Raw genomic sequence first — 21,023 nt, 5'->3', positions numbered from 1 at the left:
AGGTTTGCCATGACATTATGGGGGATACTGTTCCTGAAGGCTTGTAGTCCATCTTTGTGTGCAATGTTGGTGTAGAGGGCTTCTACCTCCATAGTGGCCAGGATGGTGTTTTCTGCAGGATCACCAATGGATTGTAGTTTCCTCAGAAAGTCAGTGGCATCTCAAAGATAGCTAGGAGTGCTGGTAGCATAGGGCCTTATTGCCAAGGGACGGAGAAACTCGGCCAGCAGCAGGGGGTGCAGAATACCACCCTAGTGTGGGGGTAACAGCGCCTCCGGGATCCTGACATCCCAGCACTTTACACACCTTCCTGAAGCCTCCCAAGCCCCCGGGCTGTTGGGACTGCAACCCCAACCCTACTGCTGAGAAACAGGCCTGGATGTGAGGAAGCTACTGTCTCAGGGTCACACCAAGTATCAGAAGTATGAATGGGACCCAGCAGTCCTTCTTTCCAGGTCTCTTCGCTAACCACTGCTGCACACCCCCTCCCACAGCTGGCAATTTCAAGCAGGCCCTCATGGCTGTTGCCTCGCCTTTGAGAGGGAATGTGGCAGTAGCATCACAAAGGCCTTTTGCAGGACCTCAGACTATTGGTCCAAGGTGGTGGAGAGGTGGTGACCTCACAGAGAGATGCTGACATCAGCCAGGCAGGACAGGGGCGAGGGGCCAGGCAAACCTCAGAGACCCCTGTTGCTTTGCTTCAGCAAATCTCCTTCTCCAGGTCTCTCTTTGAGGACTGAGAGAGTATTTGGGTTCACGGATGTGAGCGCCAGGAGGAACCTCTTTCGCGTTTTCTCCTTCCCTTGTAGTGATTTTACTAGAAAATAGTCGTCCTTGTTTGAAAGGTAAGAGCCTCCTGGAGGTTTGAAACCTGTTCAGTCTGATCCATCTGGTGAGAGTTGAATTCTAGGCATGGAAAACACGAGCTTAAGGAGGCAGAATATTATTCCACACCTGGGATTTTGTCCCTTAGAATCACTGGGGGCATTAGGATTTGTCCTTTTTGTTTCACCTTTTCCTCCATCCATCCCTCCCTCCTTTCTCTTCTTCTCTTGCTTTTGTCCTTTCTCCCGTTCCTCTCCCAACACCAGGAGGTGCGTGTGTGCGTGTGTTTTGCAGGGGAGTGCTCTGCAGCTCCCACTGTGGGAGGTCCACCCAAAAATGTTGGGCTGAACTAGTGCTCGGGCTGTGATCCTCACCAGTGACCTGGACCATCCTTCGGGCTCCCTGGTGAGAACTCTCAGCCTCCCATCCTCAGTCTCTACCCTGATTGGCTGAGCAGGGAGTTATTGACAGGGAGGAGACTCAGTTCCTTGTTCTGTTTATAAGTCAGAACCAGTTCTATGTTTGATGAATTTTATTGCTTCTCTGCATTAATTGTCTCTGAGCAGTTCATGATTCTCTCTACATTGCAGTTCTCCTCAAATACTTGCTGAATAATTACTGTCACTGTTGTTGGTCTGGAGCTCACCTGAGAGCACTTTATTCAGGTCACTCAATGTCTGAAATTCAAGATCCAATGATTAGTTTGAAAATCAGAGCTCTTGGGTCCTATTCCCGACTCTGCCTCTGACTGGCTGTGTGACCTAAGGAAAGTCAATTCTCCTTTCTCAGACATAGCTTCTCCCTCTTTCAAGTAGGGACAATAATGATCTGCTCCTACCTAGCTCAACACACTCACTCTGCCCCAACACACAGTGTCTCTCCCCACACACAAACAGTCTCCACACTGCAGTTGAAAAGCAGCTGGCAATCTAATAGGATGCCCCTGGAACAATGGGATAGAGAAACCTGCATCACTGAAAGTACAGCCATAAAGACAGCACACAGCAGCCTTCCCTAGCAGGGGCGGGTGGGGGCAGGAAGCGAGATCATCCGAGCTCCCTGCATCCAGGTCACTTTCCTCAGCTGGGCTGCATAAGGGGAGGGCATAGAGCAGCAGCTTCTGATGCTCCCCTCATAGCACAGCCCAGGTGGGGAAAGTGACCAGGACGCATGGAGCACATAGTGTTGCTCCTCACTCCCCCCAACCCTCTATGGCCCCATGGAGGAGCATTGGGGCAGGGGAGAGCAGTGAGGACCTTTGCACCGCCACATGGTGGCCTTTGACCCCCTGGAGCCCTGGTGACTACCGGGAGGCCCCACCCCTAGTGCGGACCAGGCTCCTCAGCACAAGCAGCAGAAAACAGAGAGAGACTAGCCACCCACTGAGCAGTGGTAGCCTGGACAGCACATAACGGAGGTTCAGGGGGGCTCAGCCTCCCCAAACCTTGCGTTGCCAAGGGGACAGTGGGGCTCATGACTAGGGTCCCTAGCCAAACTGGGTCCCCCTGGAAAAGTCTCCCCCACGGTGGCCCCAGGGCTGGAGAAGCTCCCACTCCTTGCTTGGCCCAGGGGCTGCAGCAGGGGCACAGAGCTTCTCTGGTCTCAGGGCCGCAGCGGGTCAGGGGTGAAGGAGTGATAGGATGGGGCCAGTGGGGGAAGGGGTGGAATAGAGGTGACAGTGGATGGGGCCATGAGTGGAAGGTGTGGAAGAGGGCGGAGCCACAGACAGAAGCGGGGGCATGGTGCTGGTGCTGGGGCCCCTGCACTTGTTCTCCCTTTCCCTGGGCTTTGGCATCACTAACCCCTGCTTAGTGAGTAGGGTTCAGTGGTCCCCATAATGTGGGGTGTGACTCCTAGGGGGACACAGAGGAAGATTGATGGGGGCACCTCAGGGCCTGAGCCAGCCCCCATGGAGGGCAGGGAGGAACCAACACTCAGCCCCACTGTGTCCCAGCTCTTCCCCAACCCCACCCTCAGCCTGAGACTCTGGCTCCCAGCCCGGCGTCGACCCCTTTACCCCTGTCCGCACCCCTCTTCCCAGCAAGCAACAGCCCCACTCCTCCCATCCCCGGTTCTTGACCGTGGCTTCCGAGGGGCCACAGCCATGGCTAAGAGGGCACAATGTGAAATGTCTGGGGACCACTGTTTTAGGGTGACATCCTCATTCACTTCTATGCAGTCCAATAAAAGCTATTCTTCACCCACCATCCCTCCATCAGGACAGACTAGGTATGTTCTGCTGCCCTTCACTCGTACAGGAAGGAGAATAACATTTTATTCTACTCAATCCTAAAGTGATTTGTAACCTGCCACCATTCCAAACTGGTCATTTTGGGGAAGCGGCCCCATCATGCTGCATAGCTAGGCAGAGTAGGTGTGTCTATGCAAACACGGTCTGTTCCTGAAGTCTTTCCCCAGCTCCTCACTAAATGTGAGGGGGGAGCTCATTCAGACCCTGCTTACGCTTAGTATTTAAAAACTCCTTAGTGTCCCTATCTGTGCCGGCCTTAGATTTCTCCTCCTGTCCCTTTCCTGACAGCTCAGATGAGGTGGTCCAGTGGTTAAGGTGATGGACTGCTAATCCATTGTGCTCTGTATGTATGGGTTCAAATCCCATCCTCATCAGAGGCATTTAGTCTTCACCCTCTTTTATAGACAACCATCTCCCCCTTTGGTACAATAACAGCTCTAGCAATGTTGCTTCCTGCAAACAAAAACCTTCTGAGAAACTCAGACCCCCCCTTGCTTTAAATAAAATGTCTAAATCCCACATTTCTAAAATGTTTTTCTATAGTCATGTATTTCTTCGCTTTTCTCTCAAAAGGGAACATCCTCATAATCTCCGCCAAACACCCTGGGACCTCCCCAAATTATTAAAATACCCCCATCCTGAGCAAGGCCACAACAGTGAACCAGAGCTAGTGTCTAGGCCAAGCTGTTCTGAAGGAGGCAACTCAAACATTTTCTCCCTGCTTCCCTTGGCAAAGTCTGACTGGGAAAAGAAAATTCCCCAAACTGAAAATTTTCTGCTGAAAAACCAATAGTAGTCTGTTTGGGGACTTCGGTTTGAATGTATTATTATTATTCTCTTCTGATTTCTGAATCAGTTTTGTCATCCAGGTGTGTTTCCAGCTGTTGAGGAGAGAGGCCAAGTCATGATGTCTCTACCTTTCTTTCATAATTTCTTCCAAATTTCTAGAAAGCTCCTTTGCTAGGATGTGACTCAAGCACTGTCCATTGTCGCTGTGCTATCTCGGAGAAGTCTGCATTGTACATGGTTCCTGGCATAGTCCTTGGGAGTGTGGATCCCTTTAATGGGCCAGCAGCGAGTCTGGCTCCTCCATTGTCGCACCTGAAAGGCTCGTGGGGGGCATTTCCCAACCTCATAAATTAGAGCAAACTTCATAACTTCCCAACCAACGCTACACACACAATCCAACACAATATTAATGTTCAACAGATCAAGACTTTTGAAATGATACCTCACCAGGCAGACTTTGTACAAACCGTATGATCATTATATGAGAGTGGTGAACATGGGGCTTCCAGGTGCTGCTCTGAGCACAGCGTGCCACATCTGGGCTTCCATTGCAATGGAGACGTACCCTTAGAGTCCATCTCTCCTGGAATAAAGATGGCAGCAGGGCTGGCCTGGGTCATCTGACTTGGGATCCTGGATGTAAAGCTGAGGGGCTAAAAACTGTGGTGCAGATATTTGTGTTCACAATGAAGCCTGGGCTCAGAAACCCTCACCCCTCGTGGGGTCTCAGAGGTTGGGCTCAAGCCCATCTGTCTGCACTGTAATTTTATAGTCTTGCAGCCCAAGCCCCATAAGCCTGAGTCACCTGACCCGGGCTTTGAGACAAGTACCCTGGGTGTTTTAATCACAGTGTAGATATAACATTTGGATATGTCTCCAGTGCAGTGAAACACCACGGCTGGCCCGGGTCAGATTAATCCAGGACAGCGGCTTGGGCTGTAAAGTTGCAATCTACGTATCTCGGCTCAGGCTCTGTACCCTGCGCTGGGAGCCCAGAAGGTTGGGAGGGAGTTTAGTGAAAGGAAATGATAAAACCGCAGTGAAGTATTACCCTGAACTCATGGTATTTCTCCATCGGTCTGTCTCCTTTGGGGCAGGGACAAAAACATGTCCTGCTGCATTCGTTATTTCAAAAGGTGGTTTAGGATTTTCATTCTCAAACACAGTGCACAAAGTAGGACTCAATCCTCAGTGTAAATAAACAAGCTACCAACACATCAGGGATTTCAATAACGGGCAGGTTTTCTCTGGGCACTGAGATTTTTCAAGGAGTTGGTCTCTCCTTTCTTTCCTTACCTTTGAGTAAACTCAGCTCCTTATTCCATCCTTGATTCATGAAATAACAGCAGCAGCCTGAAGAAAGAGGCAAGTGAATATCTCGTTGCCAGGGTTGAAGGTGGCCACGTCCCCTCTGTTTGACCATTGCCATTGCAGGAGGGTAGGTTTCAGTGGAATTGAATGCCCTGGCTCAGACAAGTGACACAGGAAGATTTTGCTGTTCATGGATCCATGCAAAGGAAATTGTGTCTCTGTGTGAAAATGGGGAGGGAAAGGAAACACCCACATGGTGGCATCTAATGCAGAAGGGAACCTTATAGGATTAGAATAGGATAAATTCTCAAGCAGCACGTTTCTTACTTTGCCCATCTGTCAGTTTTTATTATTATCAATGGAAATATTTTGCTATTAGGTTGTATGTTTACACAGAAATTGACATTTGCCAACAAATACATAATTCTTCCAAGCCTGCTGGTGTGAAGTTTAGAAGGACAGAGTCACTCTTCCCTGTCCCCATGCCAGGCCTGGGCTCTCCATGCTGCCTACTTCCCACAAAGCTGGGATCCACCTCTGATCTCCCCTCAGACCTCTGCCCCCTACCCCACTTCTGGGATCCCCTCCCCACTCTGTCCAAATGCCCTGCTTCTAGGATCCCTCCCCCTTGCCCTTCCAAGCAAAAGCTCTGCACTATTCCCACACTGGGAATTGAACCCTAGGCCACCTGGGTGAAGACCAGGAATCCAGATCACTAGACCACATGGGATTGGGATTGTGGTGTTTGTCTACTAAGCCAACCCCTCATGAGAGCAGCAGCGCCACCCAGCAGGGATTGCACACAGGGCTGCATTAACCCTTCAAGTGCCGAGGTTTTCTCTCTGTCTTTTCCCAGCGCCTATGATCAGGAGAGAGACATCAGGGCTCCCAGGTGCTGCAGAGACTAAGAGTAGATAGGGACCCCATATTGCTCTAGGTGCTGTACAATCCGTGGCCAACATGGGGACACCCAGGGGGTTCCCCTCAATTTCCCTGAGCCTCTGCTGCCCAACTTCTTCTGACTCTATCTGGATCACACACACCCCTGCAAATAACCTACCTTTCCAAACAGTCCTCCTTTTCCTGCCCACTAATTTTGCTTGCATACCCTGGGACCATCTCCTCTCTTCCTCCCTTCCCTCTCCCTGAGGTGAGCAGAGATGGAGGCAACTTCAGACACTGGAGACAACCCCAGTGAGCACTGCAGCCCACCCTGGGGGGGGGAGTGCAAACACAGGAAGGGACCAGCTGGGAGTAGGGAGTGCTGGGAAGAAGGAGGCAGGAGAACAGAGCCCAGAACCCGGGTGTGGGGCAGCTCCTGGGGGCGGGGCTCTGGCACAGCTCAGGGGTGGGGCAGCTCCTGGGGATGGGGCAGCTCCTGGCTCAGCTCAGGTGTGGGGCAGCTCCTGGGGGTGGGGCTCTGGCACAGCTCAGGGGTGGGGCAGCTCCTGGGGGTGGGGCTCTGGCACAGCCCGGGGTGGGGCAGCTCTTGAGGGCGGGGCTCTGGCTCAGCTCAGGGGTGGGGCAGCTCCTGGGGGTGGGGCAGCTCCTGGGGGCGGGGCTCTGGCTCAGCTCGGGGGCGGGGCAGCTCCTGGGGGCGGGGCTCTGGCACATTGTGACACGGAGCCCGAGCTGAGCAGCTGCTCCCTGATTGGTTCTCCACGTGCTGCCAGCAGCGCTGGAGCCGCCCGAGCCGGAGCGGAGCCGCTGTTCTCAGCTGCAGCCAGGATCTGCCCCCGGCCCCGCTGGGATCCAGGCGGGGACAGAGACTGGGGCCTGGGGATTCCCCTTGGTGTGGCTGGCGGGGGCGGGAGGGGAGGGGAGAAGCCAGAGTTGCAGGCAGGGGGACAGGCGGGGGGTTGGACGGTCTCTGGGCATCCAGGAAAGTCCAGGGGGAGAGTGTGTGTGTGAGTGTCCCGGGCACAGGCGTGCCCATGGGTGAGCCCTGGCACCCCAATGCCCTGAGCTCCGGCTGGGGAGGCTGCTCCTCCCCCTCCCGTGGAGGCTCTGGGGGAAGGGGAGGAGGCTGCAGCGGCTGCAGGTGGGTGCTCAGCCTCCCCCCCGGGAATGACCCGCTGTCGGCAGCTTGTGGTGCCTCCTCTGCTGAGCTTTTCCCTGGGGGCAGCCTGCGCACAGTTGTGATCAGCTGTTTGCTGGGCAGGCTCCGCTCAATTGCTCCCCTCTCCCTCCTCCTGCGGGGGCTGAGTGAGGTCCCCCCCAACAGCCTCAGGGGTCGGGGTGGGTGGGGGTGCGTGTCCAGCAGCAGCACAGCCCGCCCCTCTCCTTGGGGCTGCCCCGCACACCTCGGGCTGATGGCTCTGCCGTGGCCTCCACGTGAATCGCTGCTCCCTGCCCGCCAGGCTCGGCTCCAGCCACAGCAGCATTGGGTGTCTCAGGGAGCCCGGCTAGGCTGGGGCTGGGGGCAGTGGGAGGTTGGGGGGAGGAGAAGCTCCAGATACCGGTGGGGTGTGGGAGAGGAGCTGAGCTGGAGTGGGGGAGGAGAAGCCCCGGACTGGGCTGGAGCCACGCTGGGGGCTGGGGGGAGGAGAAGCCCCTGGCCCCTGCAGGAGCTGCAATGGGAGGGAGGGAGGGGGAGAAGCAACAAGCTGGTGCAGGCGGGGAAAAGCCACGGAGGGTTGGGAGGTGGGGGGCAGAAGCCCAAACCCCAGCAGGAGCTGCACTGTGGGGGGATGGAGGGGGAGAGGAGCCACCCCTGGGGCAGGGAGGAGAAGCCCTGGACCCTGGCAGAAGATGTGGGGCTGAAGTCCCCGGCTCGGGAGCCCCAGTCACCTTAGTGGCAGAAGTTGCAGGGCTGAAGCCCTGACCCCACTCTATGTGCAGCTGCCCTGAGCCCCTCTCGCTCCCATCCACCCTGTGGAGCTGGCTCCCGCTCTCCGGCTGGAGAAATTCAGCTCCAATCTCCCCATGTTGGGATCTCCATTTCCCCCACCGTCACCCAGCCATGAATGGATTTAGCCCAGGAGGCAGGATCAGCATTGACCTCATTTGGCAGGTGGGCTCTAGGGCACAAAGAGGTGCAGTGACTTTCCCAGGGCTAAGCAGGGAGTCTGGCAGAGTCTGTGTCTGCCCTGCCACAAACTCCAACCCATGACACCAGAGCCTGAGTCCTGTGCCTTAACCACTAGGCAACCTTCCCACCGAAGGAGAGGGAACCTCCTCTGCCACTTTGAGTGTGTGGGTGGGAGCAGCCACTGGACAGAGCTGCCAGGAGGTGGGCAGGGTTGGATAGTTGGGGGGGTGATTAGTGGGTCGGGGGGCCTCTGGAGGGGGTGATCATGGGACAAGGAGCAGGGGGGTTGGATGGGTTGAGGGCTCGGGGGTGCCTGGTGGGGGGTGGAGCAGGGTTGGGTCAGGCAGGGAGCAGAGGGAGTTGGATGGGTCGGGAGTCCTGGGGGTCCTGTCAGGGGGTAGGGAGTGGTTGGATGGGGTGTGGGAGTCCCAGTGCTCTGTCTGGGGGTGGGGGGGTGGATAAGGGCCAGGGGGACAGGTAGGGGGTAGGGTCCTAGGGAGGCAGTTACAGTGGGGGGGGTCTCAGGAGGGGGAAGTCAGGGGACAAGGAGCCGAGAGGCTTAGATAGGGGGATGGTTCCTGGAGGGCAGTTAGGGGCAGGGTCCCAGGAGGGGGCAGTGAGGGGACAAGGAGCAGGGGCAATTCTGAAGGGGGCAGCCAGGGGGCAGGAAATGGGAGCCAGTGGATGGGGTGGGGCTCCCTCGGTGCACACCCTAATGAAATGTGCTGCGCCTGCCTATGGTCACGGGGGTGAGCTACTTGCATCCTTTTCCTGTTTGTGCCATTTCTTTCCGTCTCAAAACCTGATAACAATTCTCTCTAGTTCTTCCCCTTCTCTCCCCTCCACGCATGTGGCTAGAAAATCCAAGGAGATTCCCTCATTTTCCCTACAATTATTGATTCTCTAGTCTCTTATTTTGCCCTATTTTCTCTGTAATTGTCCAATTGCCATTTCAGTTCTGCTCAGCTTTGGGATGTGAATCCAGCCCGTTTTATCTGCAGCAATTTGTCCTTGGGTAGGTGGGAATTTGCTGTTCTGTGTCATTCCCCCAATGTGAGTGGTGGTTAGTAGGTGCTGGTTGGGGGAGCCCACAGACATGGCTGCCTCTGGGGGGGAGATAGGGTGGCCGATCTCTGCCAGAAACAGGACATGGCCGAACAGGAGGGGAAGGGAGGAGCCAGTGTCCCTATGGAGCCTGCCCAGCCCTTTTGCTTCTGCTCCTTTCTAGAGAAGACTTTATTACTGGGGAGGCTGAAAAATCTCCCTGTGGTCTTAGCCTGGCAGGAGGGGCAGGTCTCCCCTGCAATAAAGAGATGGAGCATGTTCCCAGCATGGCAGAATCTAGGCTGTGTCTGTGCAGGGAAAGATCCTGAGGGAATCGTGATGTGACAGGAACTAAAGCCTGTTCTGAAACCTCCACAACTGCCCTTCTCACCCTGCCAGGCTGCAGGATGTTGTCCATGTTTCGCTCCAGCTCATCCCATCCTCCCATGGGACAGGGAAGGGAAACGGCTGCTGAGGAGCCAGTTCAGGTAGGGATTATCGGTGAAGGGGGCTGGTGGGTTCCTGCTGGAGGGGAGGGACAGCAAATACACAGGAGGTGGCAGGCTTGGGCAGTCTGGTTTGGAGGTTGGAGTTTGCCAAAAAATTCCCAGGGTGGAGAATGGGAGGAGGCCAGGATGTGGCAAACCTCTTGGGACTGGTTTAATATGCGGCTTCCATTCTAGGAACAGACCCATGAGGTTAGAAGGTGAAAATGCTCTAATTTGTGGGACAGGAAACAACCCACCTAGGTGGGACTAGGAAAACGAACCAGACTCCCAGGGCTGGAGCCCGACCTGATTAACCAGCGGCTGCTGTGAGATGTGAGGGGGCACCCACCAGTGAGGCTTCGGGGGGGGGGGTTCTTAAACTTTTTCTTTTTAAGGCCCCCAACGTGCTATAAAAACTCCATGGCCCTGCGTATGCCTGGTTCTCTGCATATAAAAACCAGGGCTGGCATTAGGGGTGGCAACCAGGGCAATTGCCTGGGGCCCCATGTGACAGGCCCCCCGCAAAGATAATTGCTCAAGCTTTGGCTTCAGCCCCTGGTGGCAGGGCTCATGGCCCCAGGCTTCAGCCCCAGGCAGTGAGGTCTGGGCTTTCTGCCCTGGCCCCAAGCAAGTCTAATACGGGCGCTGCTTGGAGGACCCCCTGAAACCTGCTTGCAGCCCCGCAGAGGTCCAGGGACCCCTAGTTGAGAACCACGGCCTTAGGGGATGTGCCCCTCCCCCATACCCAGCTCCAGGGCTGGCCTTAGAGAAAATGGCGCCCTGGGTGAACTTGTATATTGGTGCCCCCCATTCCCTTGACCCTCACAGGCTCCCCACCATCACGACCAGACCCCGATGCCTCTCTCTAGTGCTTAATCTCTATTGAAAGAGGCTCCAGAGCTCAGCCCTGGCACAAATTCAGCACTGGCAGGGCGGCCTCCCAGCGGCGGCTGCTGGCCCAGTGCCCAGCTCTGAAGGCAATGCCACCACCAGCAGCATCGCAGAAGTGAGGGTGGCCTGGTGTGTGGTGTATTGTGCAGCCTTTTATTGTATGTAAAGTTCAGTTTGTAATGCGGCATTACACCGCCGCGGGGTCGGCTCTGGTGGTGACAGTGTCAAGCTTAACAGAGTGAAAGTCGCCTCTGCTACTTGCTTCAAATGTACAGTCTCTAGGAGCACACACAGACCAGGGGTAGTGACCACACAGACATTCACAAGTACAAGGTCTGGTCGGTTTTACAAGTTTTATTAAAGTTACAGTTAAGGCTAGGAATACCCAAGCGTATAGACCAGGGGTCGGCAACCTTTCAGAAGCAGTGTGCCGAGTCTTCATTTATTCACTCTCATTTAAGGTTTCGCATGCCGATAATACATTTTAATGTTTTTTAGAAGATTTCTCTCTATAAGTCTATATATTATATAACTAAACTGGTGTTGTATTGTAAAATAAACAGGGTTTTCAAAATGTTTAAGAAGCTTCATTTAAAATGAAATTAAAATGTTGATCTTACGCTGCCGGCCCGCTCAACCCGCTGCTGGTCTGGGGTTCTGTTCACCTAGGACGGCAGCGGGCTGAGCGGGGGCCTTCCGCCGGGACCCTGGCTAGCAAGGGTCCATCAGCCAGAACCCCAGACCTGAAGTGTGCTGTGCGGGGCTGGCGACCGGGACCCAGAGGGCTGGGGGCAGAGGGCTGGAGTCAGGGCTGGGGGTTTGGTGTGTGAGGGGATGTAAGTGTCAGGACAGAGGGGGCTCTGGGTATGAGTGGGGGTGCCAGAGTCAGGGCTAGGGTTGCAGGTTGGGGGGGGGATGAAGGAGTCAAGCAGAGGGCTGGGTTTGTATGAGGAAGGTACAGGGCTCAGGGCAGGGGCCTGGGGGGAGTGCGGGCTCACGGCAGAGGGCGTGGTGTGTGTGTGGGAGGGGGGGTCAGGGCTCAGGGGAGAGTGCTGGGTGACTGCCCCCCTAACAACTCTCAACCCCGCTGCTCCTTGTCTCCTGAGTACTCCCTCCTGGGACCCCATCCCCTATCTAAGCCTCCCTGTCCCTTGTCCCCAGACTGGACTCTACCTCCTACCTGTCCCCTGACTGCCCCAACTCTTCTCCACAGCCCTGTCCCCAGCCAGGCCCCCGGGACTCCCATGCTTTTCCAACCACTCCCTGCCCCCTGACAGGACCCCCAGAACTCCCAATCCATCCAGCCCCCCCAACTCCCTGCCTACCCCAACCCCTTTCCACACCCTGGCCTCCTGACAGGACCCCAGAACTCCCAACTCATACAACTCCCCCACTCCTTGTCCCCTGACCACTCTCTTCAGAGACCCCCCCACCCTAACTTCCCCCCCCAGGACCCTTCCTGCTCCCGGTCCCCTGACTGCCCTGACCCCTATCCACCTCCTGCCCCCTCACAAACCCCGGGACTCCCATGCCCCATCTAACCCCCCCCACCTCTAACCCCCCCCATCCAACCCACCCTGCTCCCTGTCCCCTAACTGCCCCCACCCCTTATCCAACCCCCCCAGCTCCGGGCCCCTTACCATGAGGCTCCACACAGAGCTAGATACGCTGCTCTGCGGGAGCACACAGCCCCGCCCCTCCGGTTGAGCGGGGAGCATGTCTGCCCACCTGCAGAGCCAAACGCTGCCCTCGGGAGCACACAGCCCCAACCCCCAGAGCGCTGTGCTCTGCAGCAAGGCTCCAGGGGAGAGGAGAAGGCGGGAGAGGGGCAGGCAGCTTGCTGCGCTCGGCCCCGGAGCGCGGACCCCGCGGCTTGCCATGCCGGGAGAGTGGGGCCATTTGCCCACCCTGTGCGCACGTCTATGCTTCTGCTCCCTGCCTCCGCGGGGGAAGTGGAGGCAGAGGAGAGCATGCCAGGCTGGGAAGGATTTTTAGTGGCATGCTGGAGTCCTGGCAGGCTCCAGGGTGCCATTAAAAATTGGCTCACGTGCCGTCTTTGGCACGCGTGCCATAGGTTGCCGACCCCTGATACAGACATTCTATAAAGTCCTGTGCAAAAGTTACAACTCTACTTCTATTCACATCCTGAACAATAGTATTAGGGGCTGATGTGTCTCTCGTGGAATGATCATCAGTGGAGGGATGGTTCTGTAGGGAGCTCAATTTTCCTGCTCTGGGCACCCCCTTTTTATAATGTGATTCTGATTATACCTCATTAGCATTGACGCACCACCTGTATCCTGTGGTTAAAGGCCCCTCTGTTTCCAAATGTGCCTTACAGAATTTTTTTATTTAAAATTAATCTTCTGGCTAATTGTTCACCCTGTTACCACTTGGTACCTCTTCTTCCATCATCTTAGGGCATCAGGTTATTCCTCGGCCATTTACTTCTGTCAGCGTTTCTTAGCTCCAAGGCCTAAATTAGCGAAGCTAAAATCTTTCAGGTCTCAGCCTACAGGCCTTGCATTTCAACCCTATTTACTTAGATACCGAATACATGATTATTCTTGCTACATACCGATCGATCGAGTCCCTATTTAGCATACACAGATTCTATATGACATAACGTGTTAGTTATTTATAACACCACACAGTAAATGAACAGTAAACTAAAATCACTAGCTGCCGTTCCCACCCTTACTCCTACACTGCTGCTGTGGCTTGTGGTGCCCAGCGCTCTGCCTGCAGCTCAAGACGGGCTCTCACACGGCGGCTGCATCTTGCTAGAGCCCCAGATACCCTGCAGTTCTGTGGCTGCTCCTGGCTCACCAGGAGACATTTCAGATTTTGGGGAGGGGGGCAACTTTAATTGTGATCTCAGAGGCTACTTAGGCACCTGAAAACTGTAGAGTTTTTTACAGAAAATAACTTAGAAATTCACTGATGAGCACTGTATCTCGTTATGTAAAGAAAGATAAATATATACTGACTCCAATTACAGCCACGTAGTAAATTTAGAACAATCAGGAGATAATACAGCAAGATATTCCCATCCCAAACCTTGAGGTATCAGTTCTGGAGCTTTGCTGCAGGTATCAGAAACACAAGTTTGATACTTTGCACCCTCTCTTTAGCAGAGATAAATAAATACAGAGAAAGGAAGCAGATTTTACTTAACAGACACGCTCTGTGTTACTGCCACCATCTCCTCTATTTTAGTTAATTGTTTTTCACTCCACTGAAAACATATTTACTTAATTTACATACGTGATTAAAGTTTTTTCTGTTTTATTAAGAGCGGGAATTTATTTTCTAGTTATTTTGGCATTTATGTTTACTGATCACAATCATGTATGTGGCTCACTAACATTTGACTCCATCTTTGCTATTAGTATCGTACTTGGAACTGCATTTATTTTCATAGAAATTTTAAGTTACTTTCCAGATTTAACTGTACCATGAAGTTTGGGGGAGACAGTTCCCTGCACCTCCTCCACTTCCTGCCATTCACTCTGACTCTCAGCCAGCCAGTAAAACAGAAGGTTTATTAGATGACAGGAACACAGTCCAAAACAGAGCTTGTAGGTACAGACAATAGAACCCCTTGGTCAGGTCCATCTTGGGGCGGGGGGTAGGGAGCCAGACTCAGTTCCCCAGCCAGCTCCAAACTGAAAAATCCCCTCCAGCCGTCTCCTCCAGCACACCCCCCGGCTCCTCCTCCAGCCTTTGTCCAGTTTCCAGGACAGAAGGTGTCACATGGCCCCATCCCCCCCTTGGGCTCAGGTTACATGCTCAGCTATTGTCCCTCAAGTGAAGTCACACCCTGATATCCCATCCCCAATGCAGACAGTCCCAGTAAAACTCCCCTGCAACATCCCCAGGTCAATCCTCCCCACTCCCTGCTTCATCACAGACTAAAAATACAATCTGAAGATAAGTGATCTTCATCTGCACAGTGTCGGAAGTTTTGAGTTTAGCTAATTTTTTTCAATCAAGCCCTGCTAAGGTAAGTACAAGCAAAATGTACAGTCTGTTGTTTGCTGGTAGCATTTTAAATAATGAATAACAAAGCACAATACAGTTATAACAGTAATAATGATAATTACTGCAGCCAGGACAGGTGAGGCATTTTAGAACTCATTACTCAAAGAACTGATTTTAAGCACAGGACAGAAATAAAATGATGAAATACACAGACCAGTTAAAAAGCTAAACTAACAGCACTGTCATCCTGACCGAATGGGAAAGAATAAAATTACAGGGATTATATGTACTTTGCACATTTTGACAGGAAGTAAAAAGAAGTAATAACAGTAATTGAAGTGTCTGTTGTGGGGTGTGTGTGTGTGTGTGTTGGGGGAGGGTGAGAGACAGCCCGCTGTCATTTCCAGCACAGCGGCACTCACTAGTCCGAAGGCTCGTTCACACAGCAGCAGGGGCCAGCAGCTCCCACTCCTGACCCAGAGGCAGCAGCACAGAATCTTGTCCCCCCAGCTCTGCTCAGCAGAGACTGGGCACAGAGGCAGGAGGGTGTGGCCACCCCGACATCAGCAACCCCCCCTGCGCAGCACACAGGAGGCTCCTGGGAGCAGCTTGGCAGGGGCAGCTCCAAGTGTGGGGAGGGGGCAGGGCTGCAGGAAGAGCTGCAGGGGCAGACAGCTGAAGAGAAGTGGGGAGAGGAGAGACAGGACACCCCTGCTGGAGGAACCCCCTCAGCAAGGCCCCCCTGGACCGTCATGTACTCTGCCCCCCACTAAGTCTGGCCCTGTCCAGCTCCTCACAATGAGAACAGCGTTGGGCTCCCTGCCAGCGAACTCTACCTGCACCCTGCTAGGGCCTCCATCTCCTGTATCCGTCCGTGGCTAGTAGGGGGGTGATGGATCTGCTGGAGAGACAAGGGGCTCTCGCTTTGTCCCCTCATCCTGGCATTTCCTTGCTGCTCTGAGCAGGGTGCGGGTTGGAATCTGACTGTGAGCCACCCAGAGCTTCCATTTGATTGGCTCCTCTCCCCCATGAGTGTGGGGCAGCAGGTCCTGAGTGTTGGACTCTTGCTCTTTCAGGGGCCGGTGACCTTCGAGGAGGTGGCTGTGTATTCCCGCAGAGAAGAGGGGGCTCTGCTGGACCCCACTCAGAGAGCCCTCTACGTGGATGTCATGCAGGAGAAGTATGAGAATGTGACTTCGCTGGGTAAGGAGTCTTGTCCCCTCGGTTATTAGAAGCTGTGGGGTCTCTGAAGAACCTGAGTAGTAATAACTTTATACCTTTATTCATCATCCAAGTTTTGACAAGTTTCCTTGCCCCTCTTTTTTTGTCTTATCTCCCACCCACTAGAATAATTTTTAGACATTTGTCATCAGTCATTTTGAAATTGCATTTAATGTATCCTTATTGGCTACATTAATAACTGAATTAATAACTGTTTTTTAAATTAATTAATAAAATTATAAATAAAAAATAAATAAAAATGTTTTAAAATTATTAAAAATTAAATCTTTTTAAGAGGAAAATATGCTGCCTGTAGAATTCTAAACTGAGTAAATAGGTATGTGACTGACGCATGGCTTGTGTGACAGTCAGATGAGCTCCTCTTTTGATAGAATTGAGTATAATGTTGCCATTCAAGAGCCCAACGGTGAAAGGAGACCAGAGCCATGTGAGAGGAGGAGAGGAAGGGGAGAGTAGCTAATTTTGGGGTACCAGGACATGGGGAGGGTGTGTGCAGGGTTAGAGCTAAGAAGGAGGTAGTAAGAGACGAGGAGGGAACACAAGAAGCTCCCAAGGTGGCAGGAGGTGGTGTCAACTGAGAGTAATGAGACGAAGAGGAGGGGAGTGTGGAGGAAAGGCACCCAGGAAGTGGGCTGGGTGGGTCAGTGGGAGGGAGGAGAGGTTTGGGGATCTAGAGCTGTGGGGGATCCCAGACCTTTAACCCCGAATCCCTACTCAAACCTTGTTGCTTTAGAGCCCGCACTCCAGTTTTCTTTCTGTTCAGTTTCACTTCATTATATGTTTCCTCCCCCAAATATTATTTTAACTCTTCACCACCCTCTCCAACTCATTACCTCCCTCTCCATATAACCTCCCCATCTCTATGCACAGCGACCCCGGCCACCGATCCCGAATCCTTGCTGCATTCCTCCCTCCCATAGCACTACCACTACCCAGGCTCAAATGTTGATGATATCACAGGGTCGTCACGTAGCCTGTACAATTTTTACACCTATAAGATTACATGTTGGGGTACAACTTGCCCTTGTACATGACTCCTCAAAGTTAACTGAGAAGATGGAATTTGGTGAAACACGCAGAAACTTGATTTCATACAGACAGTTATAATTGAAATCATAGGCAAGGATCAATACATGTAACAATTAGACTAAAATCAGTATAGTAAAGAGGGTCTTGCACTGTGCATACTTTCAAGTTATGAACACCATTGGAAACAAAGATCGAGGGGCAAGGGAGGCCATCAGAAGGGAGGCCGTGCTTCAGTTTACACTGTCTCAGGGACCTGACAAAATGAAAAAAATGGTCACTAGGAGAGGTAATTTATCCACTTCCTTATGGTAATAGGTTGCCTATATACCATATCTGCTCCTTTACTCTGATTACAGGAACGTCAATAGCTGCCCCAACCCATATGTGGCCTTTGGGAAGTCCATCATTTAGAATCAAGCCTTAATACTCATGATTTACATCACTTAATTATTAATAATTCCAAAATCTAAATGCGTCCAACTGCTGAGATACCGCATAGCAACCTAATTGCTAAAGCCTGCCCCAAACTTCCTTCTTTTCAGAATCCTGTGGCGTATTGCACCTGTTTGTAATTACTCCTTAGTCTGTCAAAATGAAGCTGCAAAATATCTGACCTGGGATTCTCTCCTTAGGCCTGTTCAGGTAAATCCCAGACTTCAGCATAACTTCTCCCACAAAGCCTCCACCTAATATAAGGCCCTTAACTGTAGCAAGCTTAATAACCCATTTATCTATGTTCACCTCCTTGCCTCTCCACGCATGTTCCAAGCTAATAAGCAATACTCAGATAACGTTTACCTCTAGCGAGCATAAAATGACCCAGATGACATGGGAGTAGGTCACAGATGATAAAATCAGGTCAGGGTCAATGGGAGTGAGAGTTTGGAGAGAGTCTTGTGTCCTCCTCTCCCCATCTGCAGCAGCCACAAGCTGTCTTCCCTCCAGGCTCTTTGGATCTCTGAGCCTGTCCCTCCTGAGGTTGCATGGCCCAGTTCTTGTTTCTTACAGTCACCTTTTCCAGAAGAATTAGAGGCTGTTGCTCCTGAGTTTTAGTGTTTAATTCCCCAGCCTTCTCCACACACTGGGGGAGTTTAATTCTCCCTCCCATTACACCTGAGTCACTAGATTTCCTAGTTCCCCAAAATGTGCTTTTGCGATGTCACAGTTCAGGGGTAGCTAAACCTTTGACCTGCCTCCATGGTCTGCTCAAGGAATGGCCCCTCAGGTATCAGGCCTCTAGCCTGCCCCTCTCTATGGGCAGGGACCCACATGCTTCTCCTTTTTGACCAGTGTGTGAGGATTGCAGCTTGTCCTCCACTGTGTTTGCTGGACTAACGTCCAGTTCCTGTGCTTTGCTTTCTCTCCAGGGGCAGTGTGTGTGAGATAGAGGTGGGACTTTTGGTGATACTTGTATGATGCCAATACAGACCTCAGTTTCCTGCTGTGATTGGTATTGCTATGATTGTAAAGAGCAGGAGACGTGAGGTGTGTTGTCACATAGCTGTCATGGGGTGATATGACTGGGTCATTAAGGACTGGCTGGGACCAACCTACATCAGTGGAATACCCAACAGAGACAAGGAAATAATTGTCACCTGTCCATGGGAGGATCTCCGCTTAGCTGAGTGAAGCATCCATGGACTTGTTATGATCTTGGGAAGAGGAAGAACTGGGCTTGCAGATGCAGGGAGCTCTACCGGAGCGAAGACAAATGGACAGGCAAAGTGAGAGGAAACAAAACAGTTTTCTACAGCAGCTTAGTTCAAGGGCATTGGTCAGTATGGACTATACTGTCGTCTTTGCTTCTCTGTGCTAATGAAAAGACTTTCCAATGCTGTGTTTCAGTTGACTAATAAACCCTGCTATGTTTTAAAAGTCTGCCCAGTGTCACAGCAAGAACTTTCTGAGGTGCTTTGAAGCATGACTGAGGAACAGTCTCTGAACAGGAGTGTAGTTCAGCTGGACCTGCTGGCAGAGCTCGCAGGTTGAAATGGGAGTGTTGAAACCAGAGGCTCAGTCTCAGGTGTTGAAGCTACATGGCCTGTCCTTGTGGAAGAGTGGGACCCCTTGGGAGTCTGGCGCACACAAGGGGCTCCTCCCAAGGACTGTTTAAAAACCAGGGCATTGCAGAGATCCTAAGGATCCATGACAGTGTGCCAGAGGTTAAGCCTTATGGGGATAAGATATAAAACAAGAAAAGGATCTAAATGTGTATTTACCATTGCCCCGTCATCAGTCCTCGTGGGAATCCCTGATCTGTTCCAAAGTGTATTAAAACCTTCCTTAAAGATTTACTTTTTAGTTATCAGGTCATGTCAGTTTTGTTAGTGTTTTCCCTTCACCCTCCCGTTTCTCTGGTTCTTGTCATGCAGACAGCAAGCAGCAAATGACTAGAAGTCTGAAACGCAGAGAATGTGATGTTTATTGGGGTTAGTTTCCAAGCAAGCATATTCCGAAGCCCTTCACACCAGTTGGGCTTATCTCTATTTGTCAATAGAGACGGTTCCATAGTGTTCCATTCCCTGCTGTGACGCCGCAGAGTGTTTACCCCATGTCCCCTGTGATGTTGCGCTCCATATGATTTTATGAAAATATGCTAATAAGTGTGAATATAATATAACTGGAATGTGTATCATGCAAAAGGTCTCTTGTAAGGTATCTTTACAAAGCTTATAATCTACTGAGTGTGTTCATCCTAGCTGTATGAATGTATCATTCGTACAGCTGAAAGTAGGACTATAAAATGTAACTCTGACCTCCTATTGTAGTTATGCAAAGTGTGGGCCATTAATGTAAGTTTAGAATCTTGATAGCTCCCATCAGCTAGGACAATTGCTCTGTTTACTTGCAAGCCTGCCTGTGAGTCAGGCCGGGAAGAAGGGGCCTCACAGGACATGTGACCATGTCGCCTGGTGCTGGAATCCATCTTAAACCTGATGCTTTTCCATTTAGAAGGAGGCAGGGACCAAAGAGAAAAAAAGATTCACGCCTTGTGCCAAAAGTGTATAAAGGGGTGGAAGAGAACAAAGGTGGCTTCAGTCATGAGAAATCCCCTAGCTACCAGCTGAGCTAGAACAAGGACTGTACCAGGGGAAAGGATTGGGCCCAGACTAGAAAGGAGTCTAGTCTGTGAAAGAAGCTTATTGGAACATCTTTGAGGGTGAGATTATCATCTGTATTCAGTTGGTACTGTATTAGGTTTAGATTTGCGTGTTTTTGTTTTATTTCCCTTGGTAATTTACTTTGTTCTGTCTGTTATTACTTGAACCACTTGAATTCTGCTTTTTATATTTAATGAAATCGCTTTTGCTTATTAATTAACCCAGAGGAAGTAATTGGTACTGGGGGAGCAGACAGCTATGCATATCTCTCTGTCAGTGTTAGAGAAGGTGGATACTTTATGAATTTACCCTGTATAAGTTTTATACAGAGTAAAACAGATTTGTTTGGGGTTTGGATCCCATTGGGAACTGGGTACCTGCTGGAAAGAGGAGCACTTCTTAAACTGTTTTCAGTTAAGTCTGCAGCTTTTGGGGGACATGGTTCAGACCTGGGTCTGTGTTGCAGCAGGCTGGCATGTCTGGCTCAACAAGACAGTACTGAAGTCCCAAGCTGGCAGGGAAAATGGGCTCAGAGGTAGTGGCAGTCACGAGGGGTTTCTGTGACCCAACCCGTCACATCCCCCTTCCCATCCCCCGCCACAGACCACTTACCCTGTGTCTCCGTGCCCATATGTGACACCAAAGAGCCTTTACTCCATGTGCCCCTTCCCAGCTCTGACCCCGCAGAACCTTGCCTGTGTCCCTGTTCCAGTTCCCCTCACTTAACAAACGTCATTCCAATTTCCCTTCCCCCTCCTATTTGACCCCAGTTTATATAGTAATATTCTCAGCTACACCTAGCACAATTAATTGTACAGAAGAGAAAAACAATTAGAGAACCAGACACATAAACAACAGAAAAGTGGGGGCTATAAAGATAGAACAATACAGAAAGGAGGGTTTCACAGCCGGAGCCATTGATAAATGATTTCTTGCCAGACCGGATGCTGTCAAACTAAGTTTCCTTTATCCATCTTAAGATCTGTTTCTTTATCTGTTGGTGATGGGCACTATCTAGACAGGATCGTATTCCGAAG

General features: G+C 51.8%; 1 protein-coding gene and 1 non-coding gene across 12 annotated transcripts in view; both read left to right on the top strand.

Annotated features, from left to right (window-relative positions):
* LOC127042180 (zinc finger protein 436-like) overlaps positions 1–21,023 on the top strand; it is a 118,287-nt gene that overhangs the window by 64,397 nt on the left and 32,867 nt on the right. For 7 of the 11 annotated variants that reach the window (XM_050935796.1, XM_050935794.1, XM_050935792.1 and 4 more), the window contains exons 3-4: positions 9,651–9,739; positions 15,691–15,817. In XM_050935796.1, coding sequence (XP_050791753.1) covers positions 9,659–9,739; positions 15,691–15,817 — 208 coding nt within the window. In that variant the 5' untranslated portion in view covers positions 9,651–9,658. Of the gene's footprint in view, positions 1–9,650; positions 9,740–15,690; positions 15,818–17,460; positions 17,528–21,023 lie in introns of those variants that run through there. The other 4 variants (XM_050935798.1, XM_050935797.1, XM_050935800.1 and 1 more) reach the window with 3 other exon arrangements.
* On the top strand, positions 3,369–3,450 carry TRNAS-GCU (transfer RNA serine (anticodon GCU)). The gene has a single exon. It is a non-coding gene; the product is annotated as a tRNA-Ser (tRNA).

This window comes from Gopherus flavomarginatus, unplaced genomic scaffold (assembly GCF_025201925.1).
Source record: "Gopherus flavomarginatus isolate rGopFla2 unplaced genomic scaffold, rGopFla2.mat.asm mat_scaffold_34_arrow_ctg1, whole genome shotgun sequence".
Classification (NCBI taxonomy): domain Eukaryota; kingdom Metazoa; phylum Chordata; order Testudines; family Testudinidae; genus Gopherus; species Gopherus flavomarginatus.
Note: the sequence above shows the minus strand (reverse complement) of the source record. Positions and strands in the feature narration are given on the sequence as shown.